Raw genomic sequence first — 10,169 nt, forward strand, 5'->3', positions numbered from 1 at the left:
GGGTGTTTTTCCTAGACATTGAAGATGATGCTGTTACTGCTGTGAGATCTAATTTATCCTTCCCACCTCCTTCCTTCTGTTCCTGTTGTGCAGCGAGCCCTCTACCAGTCCTCTCATGTGGATGAGAACGATGTCCAGACCATCTCACACAAGTGTCTTGTTGTTGGTCTGGATCAGTATGAGCAGATGCTGAAGACAAAGAAATACCAGGACAGTGAGGACCTCTACTACCTTGCAGGGACCTACGAGCCCACCACGGGCATGATCTTCAACACCGACGGGGTCCCTGTCATCTGCTGACCGCCCAGGGGACACGTGCCACCCCCTGGGAGGGACGGGACAAACCTGAGGACGTGCCTGTTCAGACGACATGATTGTTTCTTTCAATGCTCATTTCTGTGTCACACTACAGACAGGAGAGCGCGAGAGACGCGAGGAGGAAGGAGGGGGCTGAAAGGAAGGGGTTGGGGAAGCAGTTACAGGACTCGGGGAAGGTGCCCTTGGGCGTGGTGGTGGTGGTGGTGGTGCTTGAAACCCCCAAGGCCCCTCTGGAAGTGGCTTTAAGTGAGGTGACACTTGACCAACTTCTCCCTTCCTCCTTTTGGTCCAGGAAAGCACATGGGTCTCGTGATCATTTCACCAGCGGGACCCCCCCGGCAGGAGGGATCCCTTTTGTGTCATTTGCCCCCATCAGTAACTCGGAAGCCCCGTGGAAGGGACACCCGCTCGCCTTCCACGCGCGCTCCTCTCCGTCCTTATATTCCCTTTCCTGCTTACTTTCGCATGACCCTTTAGGAAGGACAGGGTGAAAAGAGAAAGGAGATGAGTCTCTCTCAGCGCCTCGTCTCGATCCTCTCAGCGCCTTTTTGCGGTTCCCTTTCCCTGGAGGCCCCTCTGGCAGCATGGAGCGTGGTGGGGCAGGGCTGGCCCCAGCACAAGAGATCCAGGGGTGGGAGGAGCCAGGTGGAAGAGGAGCCAACACCCAGTCTGGGATGCTGCCTTCCCACTGCCTCGAACAAACAGTCTGAACCCTCTTTTCATCGCTCTCTGTTCCTCCTGCCCTGGAAAGGTGCTGGGGGAGCAACCGCATGGCGAGGGGGGGTGACACTTGGCAAACAAAGAACTTGGAGTGTGCAGTGAAGGGGCAGGAAATGACTGGGAAAAGCTGCTGCTCGGTGCTTGGAGGAGAGAAGACCACAGGCCACTGGATTCCGGCATCCCCCACCCCCCTTCACCCTCCATGCCTTGCCTGAGCGGAGACGTGGAGCTGCTGGGAAGCCTTTGCCCATCGTTTGAAGGGAATGGGGACAGTGTGTGAGCCCGGCTGTACCTGCCTGCGGAGTTCCCACAGCCAGAGCCCCGCTGCCACCTTGGGCTCCATCCAGCGGGCCCCACTCCCCATGGAGGTGCTCCAGGGTTTTACACCTGCCCTGAGGGGACACCGGAGGAGAACGATGCACCATCCTTGCACTTAAAACAAAACTCCAAGAGACGCACTGATCTTCGCAACTACCGACTCGCACTACAGACCGCTGGGGCGCGGAGCAGGGCCCGGCTCGGCCCAGGCTCCGGTGGGGAGACGCTTAAGCCAAGGACAGATTGGAAACTCTCCGCCCTGGTACCGGCTGTGTACCAGAGCCTGGAGGCCGGGGCTCAGGGGAGAGGGACACCCCTGCAGAGTTAGCCCTCGTCCTTTAAACAAACCACATGGTGCTGAGCTCGTACCATCTCCACCCCGGGCCACCGGCGCCTCGGCATGGCGGACACTGAACGGTTCTAGCCTGTACAGTTTTAATGTACCAAAAGACTCTTTAGCCCTCCTGTATTATAAGTCTTTAAATGGATTCAACTTTTTAATTATAAATATAAATATAAATATATATATATAAATATAAACTTTTTAAAACTGTGAAAAAAATTACGAAATTATAAAAAAGGAAAAAAAAAAAAAGAAAAAAACCCACAGCGGCAGAAATGAACACAGTCTGACATTTAGAATATTATTTTTTATTTCCTGTTGGATTGTGATTGTAAATGATCTGGGAACAGGCACACCCCCCCACGCTCAAAGTGTACTGTACTTCTAGAAGCAAATTGTGTGAGCATATTTTAAAGAGCGAGAGAGAGCGCGCGAGAGAGATTTTATGCTAATGTTAAATAGAAAGCACTTAAAACCCACTGCCTTCTATGGAACACAAGGATATTTCAGACAATCGAGAGGAAAGGAGAGCCAGGTTTTTGTCTTTTTTTGTTTTGTTTTGTTTATGTTTTGTTTAAAACAATTTTTTTGGCATTCTGTTTGTTGGAGAACTCCGTGTGATCTTTTTTCATAAAAAAAAAAAAAAATTAATTGAAAAAAAGCAACCCAACGAAGCATCTTTCTTTGTCTCGCTTGTCCTGACCGAGGGGGTTTTCTCCCCTTGGTGGCAACAGTCACTTTTTGGCTCAGCCCCTGTCTTGGGGAAAGACCCAGCCCAGGTGCCAGTGTGGCTTTTGTGTGGAGAACCCATCCGTGCGACGTGGTGGCACCAAGGGACAGGATGGGACCCCTGTGGGCAGGGGTGTGAGTCCTTCCCGGGCCACCACACTCATGGCACCATGTGTTGAGGGTGAAATGCTTTATTTGCTCTTTCTGGTGTGAGCTGCACTTCAGCCAGCGGGGAGCTTGGCATGGTGAGACCCTTCGGTGCTAGGAGGGCCGGGTCAGGGTGCCAAGCCTGGCACTCGCCGCCTCCTTGGGCTTGCTTCTCCTTGCGCTCGCCAGCTCCTGGCACAGCGAGGTGCAGCCAGTCCCAAGAAGTGGTGTTGGCACCTTCTCCAGATCCTTTCTGCTCCTCTTGGCCCATTCCCTCTCCCACGTGCTGCCCACAGCAGTTTGCAGGCTGGCAGGGGTCCGATGGGACCCGGTGACAAGTCCAGCTGCCCCAGGTGAAAAGGGGACCCTGGAGCTGGGGAGCAGCACAAGGGGCACCCTAAGACCCCACGGGACAGGCAGCAGCATCACCTCGTGTGTGTTTGCCAGCCCAGCCCATCACCAACAGCCAAGTGCCAGCAGTGCCAGCGGCACACAAGTAAGGACCAGCCATCATTGCAAAGACATTTAATCATTTAATCAGCTTCACTTAACGTCCCTTGCAATAAATCTCAAAGCTCAGCAGTGGCCCGTGGGTGGCACTGGCAGTGCTGTAGCTTCGGGGACCTCCCCCTGCCCCATTGTGATGGGGCAGAGTCACAGTGTGGGGTGGGGGAGAGGCAAGACCCTGCCTCTCTTGCGTTTACAGGGGGTGCAAAACAAGACACAATCAAAGAAAAAAACAACAAAAAAATTCCCCAACCAGCAGAACTGAATTGGGTCTTTTACACAGCGATTGGCATGTTTAGGGAGGGATTGGGATTTCAAACCATTCTTTGAGGAAAACCTGCAGCACCATCAATGAAAAGACTAACCTTCCTGGAGCCACCAGGGACTGAAGGAGACTTTCTTCCCTTCCTCTCTTGCTCCTCTTCTTCCTCACCAGCCCTCCATCACCTTCCTCCCCAGCACTGGTCCTATTCCCTTGGGGATTTGGCAGTATTTTCTTCCTCCTGGCAATGGCTTGGCTCAAACAGGAGATCCCCTGGCTCCACTGGGGAGCTGCACGTCGCTGATGGGGATCCCCCCAAAAACAACAGGGCTGTCCTCTGGGGTGGGAGGAATGTCACCCCAAGAAGTGGCCCTGTGCAGTGCCTGTCTGGGCAGCACGGGCTGTTCTGGAATGTGGGCCCTGTGCCCACAGGATGTCAGTCTCTGTCCACCCTGGGGTGGCTTTCTCCAGGCTCCCTCCCAGGGAGGGACATGGGCCAAGTGGGGCAGTGGGGACCATGGTGGGAAGCAGGTCCCATCTTGTCCCCACCGCCCCACCCCGGGGCTCAGTACCCCAAGGTGAAGGAGCCGTTGGAGGTTTCGGTGTAGAAGCAGGTGCTGTGGGAGGTACTGGTGAGGCTGTAGGCAAAATACGCCACGGCCGAGCCCAGCGTCAAGCCCGTCATGTAGGACACGGTCATGGTGTTCCCTGTGGGAAGGGACACGGGGTGTCAGGGTGTTCTGGTCACCCCACCTGGGATTTTGTGAGGGCTCGGTCCTACCTGCCAGCTCCCGCTGCTCCGGGCTCACTTTCCCTGCGGCCAGGATCATGGGCACACTGCCAAAGTAGCCATTGGTGATGCCCATGAGGAGGGAGAAGATGCAGGGCCAGGCGGGGTGGCCGAAGGTGGGCTGCCCGTTGGGGTAGACGCACATGATGAAGAGGGGGATGAAGACCACGCGGAGGCAGGAGTAGACGAGGAGGTGGGTCCCTCTCCAGTCGTAGGGCAGGGCAGCCAGGATCTGCAGTGAGGGGGAGAGACCATTTGGGGCAGATGAGGGGGCTGGGGAGGGCAAGGAGGTGCCCAAAATGGGGCAGCAAGGAGACGAGATGGTGGAAAGACCAACCGCTGCAGGAGCCTGGCCTCGGCCGTGCCAAAGAGCAGCCTCATGGTCAGACTCCCATGGGGTGGAGAGACCCCTTGGTGGAGCCAAGAGGCTTAGAGAAAGGACCCAGGAGGAGGACAGAGCCTCCCTGTGCTGGTGCTGGCTTCTCTCCTACCTTGCCGACGAAATCAGAGAGGTTGAAGATGGCCATGATGAGGATGGGAAGCCATTCCCCCAGAGTGCAGTTGTGGATCTCCGACTCCAGCCCGGGAAAGAGGCACAGCGTGATGAAGTAGGTCATGGCGATGGAGAGCATGTAGGCCCAGATGAGCCGGGACACGACGTAGCGGTAGAGCAGCATGTCTGGGAGGGACAGGCAGCACAGCTCAGCCAAAACTGCAGCCCTCCCCTCGCAGAGGCTGAAAGCCCTGTCTGACCCCCAGGGGTGGCTTCCAAAGGTAAGTTTGCCCCATGGTTTTGAGCACACCGCTAGGAAAGGCGTCATAGAATCCTAGAATGGTTTGGGTTGGAAAGGACCTTAAAGTTCATCTCATTCCACCCCACTGCCATGGGCAGGGACACCTTCCACTAACCCAGGTTGCCCCAAACCCTGTCTGATCTGGTCTTGGACACTTTAGGGATGGGGCAGCCACAGCTTCTCTGGGCAACCTGTGCCAGGGCCTTCCCACCCTCACAGGAGGAATTTCTTCCCAGCATCCAACCTAACCCTGCACTCTTGACAGTTTGAAGCCATTCCCCCTTGTCCTGTCACTCCTGGACTCACTTGTCAAAAGTCCCTCTCCAGCTTTGGGGATGATCCTTCCCCGTAACTCTGCATCACCACTCACCAATTTCACCCCCCAAAAATGCTGCAAACCCACCCCGTGGGCACAGCTCGGCCCCTGAGCCCACCACCCACCTCGGAAGCTGGGCCAGCTCCTCTTGATTTTGGGCCGAGGGACGTCGAAGCGCATGTAGGTGCCGCTGCCAGCCAGTTCAGCTTCGGGGCCCGGGCTGCCCCGGGGGGAGCTCGGCTGCCCCCGCTGCCGGTTCTCCTGGTCAGAGGGGAGAGGGGACAGCAGTGCTGAGCTCAGGTGGTGAGCCAGACCCCAGGGGCCAGCGGGAAACCCACCCTGGGCTTACAAATCGGACGTCCTCGGAGGTGACGTCGTGGTGGACGCGGTATCCCGTCCCGGGGTCGCCGGCCCCCCGCGTCTCGGGGAGACCCTTGCGGGAGCCGTCCGTGTAGTAGCGGACGAAGCGGGTGCGCTTCACCAGGAGGTGGAGGATGAAGCAGGTCAGCTCCATGCCGATGGAGATGAAGAAGAAGATGACGGTGTTCTCCTTCTCATCCGACAGCAGCAGCTTGGTGAAGATGCGGCTGAGCGAGATGATGACCCCGGCGGTGCCTGGGGGTGTGGGAGACCCGTCAGCGCCAGCTCTGCTGAGCCCCGCGCATCAGGACCCCCATCATCCCCCCACCACCTGGGTGAGATGCCTCCAGGTATGGAGGAGCTGCCAGCAGGGATTTTGGGGTGATGAAGGCGGTTCCTGGCAGACATCCCCACCCCCAGCTTGGTGTGGCAGTTTGCAGGGATTTGGAAACCATTAAATCCCCCTGAGCAAGCCCATGTGGTGGGATGTGGACACGAGCAGGGGACCTGGGTACTTACTCTCGCCTGTCATCACTCCCTGCGTGTAGCGCTTGGGCAGCAGCCCCGTGTAGCCGTAGAAGCTGGATTGCTGCACTTCAGGAGAGATGCAAAGAGGGGAGAAGGAGGGATTGTTGCTGCAGCCGAAACATTGAGAAGGGGGAAGAAACCTCGGTGGGAGCCCACGTGCTGAGCCAACTGGGAGCTGCAGCGTTCCCTAATTCTCCTTGCCCCAGAAGCTGAAGGCTTTTTTCCCTCCCTGGGTGCCCCAGAATTTCCATTCCCACCAAGATTGGCCCCCAGGTGTGGGGGCTTGGGAAGCCACCATAGTGGCCCAGATCGGGGGTGTTGGTGATCAATGCACAGTTCGGTGCCGGTGCCCCTGGCCAGCCCTGTGGTGCCTGGACAGAGGTGGAGGGGATGGAGCAGGGATACAAGCTTATAGGGATCAGGGCGAGAGGTTGTCCCAGGAGACCATGGCTCTGGAATGAGGCTGTTTCCCATCCCTACCTGTGCATGTCCCAGCATGTCCCACATACCTGTGCAGCCAAAGGCCACCACCCCGACAGCCACCAGGTTGATGGCGTAGGCCTGCCTGCGGCTGAAGAGCTCCAGCCAGACGTCGCAGATGCTGACAAAGAGCAGGGGTCCCAGGGCAAAGAGATAGCCTGTGGGTGGGAGGCAGAGGCTGTGGCAGGGGGACAGCAGGGGGACAGCACTGCCAGGGGTGCAGGGACCCCCACTCACCCACGGAGATCCGGGTGTGCAGGCTCAGCAGCTCCACCAGCGCGTTGTTGAGGATCACGGCCACCAGGGCCACCAGGATGTAGGTGAGGCTCATGTCGAAGACGATGGAGGTCCCTGCAGAGAGGCAGGTGATGGGGGAGGGCAGGGATCCAGCTCCCCTGGAAGTGCAGCTGAGCTCTCTCCAGGTCTGGGGTGGCAGGGAGGTCCTGCAGCTGCTGGAGACCTACCTGGGTATTTATGGTGCAGGTAATCCACATCGGTGATAAAGCTGTTGTAGGGCAGGAGGAATCCCACCCCAGCCAGCAGCATGGCAAAATAAATCCCATGGTATCGATCCTGGGGCTCAGGGTCCTCAGAAGCTGCCCCAAAAGGGGAAAGAAAGAGAAAAAGACATGACAGTGGCACTGCTGCACCCCTGGGACCTGTGTCAGGTCCCAGTCTTGGGGTGATGAAAGGTGCCTCCATAATCCAGCACCTTGCAGATCTCACAAATAAACAGCCCCGGCCCTGAAAAACTCCTCCCTAAATAAAGACATTTCAGTGGGAGACCCAGGAGGCAGGAAAACACCCGGGCTTTGAGGGCTGATTAGTTTTAATTGCAGCTGAATAAGCTGAGAGCCAGGCAGTGCTGCAGGAGGGGTCAAGGCGGGTGTGGAGGTGGACAGGGATGCCTCAGGATGTGAAGCAGGGCTGGGGTAAATCCCAGGAGCACCCCTGAGCACTGCATGGAGAAAGGTGAAGCTGCAGGCTGGGGGTGAGCCAGGCAGGAGAACCAGGGCACAAACCCTCAACTCCTTGCCAGCCTGCAGAGCTCACTACCACGGGATGTGTTGGTGGCTCACACGGGTACAAAGAGGGATGAAAAAAGGTGTTGGGCAATCTTGTGGCATTTCAGGCCATTTGTGACTATTAAACCCATCCCAGAAAGCTCCTAAATGGGTGGGAACCCAGCAGGGAACCCAGCTGCTGGTCAGGTGAGGCCATGCCTACCCTCACCTGGCTCCATGAAGGTGAGGACGCCCTTGGCCTGGCTGCCCCTCTGCAGTTCATCCTCCTCCAGCTGGTAGCTGTCGAAGCTGAAGCTCATCACCACGTTGCCCTCGGGCGTCCCCGCCGGGCTCAGCTCCTTGAAGCGCTCGGCTCCCACCGAGCCCATCCTGGACAACCTGGGAGGGAGGGAGAGCAGTCACACCCCCAGGGCACACAGGTGGGTCCTGGCTCCTGTGTCCCCCCTGGGGATCATCCCCTGGGTGATGCCAGGGGTCTACAAGAGACCTACAGGGCTCTACATGGTACAACCCTGAGTGTTGCCACCTCACGGTATCACAGTGGCTCCCATGCTTTTTCCATCTGGGAAGACAATTCCCCGAGGAGAACGGGATCCCTTGACCCACTGGGCAGGAGTTTGGGTTTGGGGTGGCGAGCAGTGCCTGTGGGGGATCCACATGAGCCATCCCCCAAGGCACAGTGCTCACCCCAGCCTGGCTCAGCACCTCCCTGGGATACTGCTGAAGACAAAAAGCTGCTGTGATTTCCAAAAGCAATTAGAGAAATTAATGGATGAAAACCACTCACAGAGGGCGGCTGCAGGGAAGATCCCGGCTGCCTTGGGAAGCCCTTGCTCTCCTCAGGCAGCGCAGCTTGCTCTGGTTTATGCCCTTTTCAGCATCTCTGGTGCCAGGGGCTGGGGCAGACACACTCCTGCAGCCTTTGCATGGAGAGGATAGGATGAGACCCTGCTTTTTTTTTATCTGCTTCTCTGAGAGACCACAGCACAGCATGGAGCTGCTCAGAGAGACCCCAGCATCATGCTGGAGAGGATGTGAATGCATCCCAAAACAAGCTCCCCAAACACCTAACATCCTCCAGAGACACCCCCCTCCCCTCCCCGAAACAACCAAAACAGGTTCATCCCTCTGGGGCCCTGGGGAGCAGCCCAGGGGGCTGCTCTGAATTCCTGGCACCAGTTGCCAGCCTGCCCCCAGCTCATCTCCTGCAGAGCCCCCAGGCACTGGGAGGGAGGGAAAAAAAAAAATCTCCTCCAAGGCAGCAGGTTGAGGCAGGCAGGGGAGGAAAAATCAATGAGACTGATTTCTTTGGCCTCCCTGCCAGACATGGCGTTTGCAGGAGCACAGAGGTTTTCCAGCATCTCCCAAGCCGCCAGGATGGGTCAGATGCTGGAGGGCCCCTGGGGTGGGGGCAAACGTGGTGCCCTCACACGCTGTGAGTGAATTTCTAGAGCCTGAAATGCATCTCTCACTGCAGGCACGGTGGCACAGGGGAGCACTGCCCCCGAGGCTGCATCGAGGTCACAGCACTGGCTGAGGGGCTGGGCTGGGGTCCCTACCCTGCACCATCCAGGGTGGGCCCAAGAGGCCCCATCCCAAAGCCCTTGGGCAGAACAATCCAGCAGGGCACGTTTTTGTTGGGGTCACTGCTCCATCCCACTGCTCCCAGAGGAGCTGGCTGTGACACCCTTCATCCATCACCCTCCTGCGCCTGGTGCCACCCCAGGCAATAAAACAAGCTGGGAAGCATCTCCTGGGATGCCGGGAAAGCCTGTTGCAGGGTTTTTCCATAATAGAAATCCCAGCTGGAGAACGTGCCGGCTGGAAATGCCTTGTCCCTACTGTGTGTGGCCCCAACTTGCTGGGACCAGGAGCAGAGCGGGATGCAGGATGCGCTGCCCAGCCGCGGAGCTGGACCAGCCTCCGGCACTCTCTGCCTCTCTCCCCCGAGCATCCCTGGATTTTCTTTTCCCGTTGGATTTAGATCCATCTTCCCCTCTGTACCCAGTGTACGAGCGGTTTCTCCGTCAAGGGCACGGGTCGGAGGTCTAACCCGTGGGGAGCCCCTGCCCCACTGCCCCTCGGCTCTGGGTGACCCCCGAGCACCGCAGACCCCCCCCATTAGGGCAGAGAAGAGATCTTCGCCCTGCCAAAAGGGTCCCTGACATCTTACCAGCGGCGAAGTTACCACAAACGGGGTTAATTCAGTAACCCCCGTCCCCCGGGCTGAAGGAGAAGCTCCTGGCCGAGGGGGAGCGGAGGGAGCCCGGCCCCGGCCGCGCCCGGAGGATGCTCGGGGTGGGCAGCAGGGCGGGCAGGGCCTCGGGGGCGGCGGCGGCTCCCCCTGCTCTCCCCCCGCTCCCCGGCGGTCCCGGCCGAGCCCCCAACAGGTCGCGGCGGTTCTTACCTCGCTCCGCCGCGGTGGCTCTGCGGCAGCGGCGCTGGCCCGCCCCGCTCAGCCCCGGCGGCCGCCGGACCCCGGCCCCGCCATCCCGGAGCCTCCGCCGGGAGGGGGCCGGACCGAGTGCGGCG

General features: G+C 58.4%; 2 protein-coding genes across 5 annotated transcripts in view; one reads left to right on the plus strand and one right to left on the minus strand.

The window, feature by feature from the left end:
- Positions 1 to 2,364, plus strand: part of TNRC18 (trinucleotide repeat containing 18) — a 55,125-nt gene extending 52,761 nt beyond the window's left edge. Inside the window, 1 exon segment of the mRNA XM_050317544.1 lies at positions 94 to 2,364. Coding sequence (XP_050173501.1) covers positions 94 to 300 — 207 coding nt within the window. The 3' untranslated portion in view covers positions 301 to 2,364.
- On the minus strand, positions 1,992 to 10,169 carry SLC29A4 (solute carrier family 29 member 4). Of its 4 annotated transcripts, none has more exons than XR_007629206.1 (12): positions 10,045 to 10,169; positions 7,846 to 8,015; positions 7,077 to 7,208; positions 6,850 to 6,963; positions 6,642 to 6,770; positions 6,124 to 6,198; positions 5,594 to 5,859; positions 5,370 to 5,505; positions 4,626 to 4,813; positions 4,126 to 4,366; positions 3,448 to 4,052; positions 1,992 to 2,919 (listed from the first exon to the last, which is right to left on the minus strand). XR_007629206.1 is itself a non-coding variant. In XM_050317553.1 (12 exons), the coding sequence occupies exons 3-12, from the start codon at positions 8,003 to 8,005 to the stop codon at positions 3,910 to 3,912; spliced, it is 1,584 nt and encodes a 527-aa protein (XP_050173510.1). In that variant the 5' UTR covers positions 8,006 to 8,015; positions 8,425 to 8,557; positions 10,045 to 10,167; the 3' UTR covers positions 1,992 to 3,909. The 4 variants fall into 4 exon arrangements, 2 of the variants coding, with proteins under 2 accessions (XP_050173510.1, XP_050173509.1); XR_007629205.1 differs by having other exon boundaries at positions 1,992 to 2,948; XM_050317553.1 differs by adding an exon at positions 8,425 to 8,557 and having other exon boundaries at positions 1,992 to 4,052; positions 10,045 to 10,167.

The sequence above is a fragment of the Myiozetetes cayanensis genome, unplaced genomic scaffold, assembly GCF_022539395.1.
Source record: "Myiozetetes cayanensis isolate MyiCay16 unplaced genomic scaffold, myiCay2020 scf20-37, whole genome shotgun sequence".
Taxonomy (NCBI): Eukaryota; Metazoa; Chordata; class Aves; order Passeriformes; family Tyrannidae; genus Myiozetetes; species Myiozetetes cayanensis.

Bases quoted from the DNA above. Each gene is read 5' to 3' on its own strand.
- SLC29A4 (XM_050317552.1), bottom strand. From the start codon at position 8,005: ATGGGCTCGGTGGGAGCCGAGCGCTTCAAGGAGCTGAGCCCGGCGGGG. The intron at 4,814-5,369 runs GTGGGTGGTGGG...TGTCCCTCCCAG, and splicing joins GAGCTGGCCCAGCTTCCGAG to ACATGCTGCTCTACCGCTAC. The intron at 4,053-4,125 runs GTAGGACCGAGC...CCCTTCCCACAG, and splicing joins GGAGCAGCGGGAGCTGGCAG to GGAACACCATGACCGTGTCC.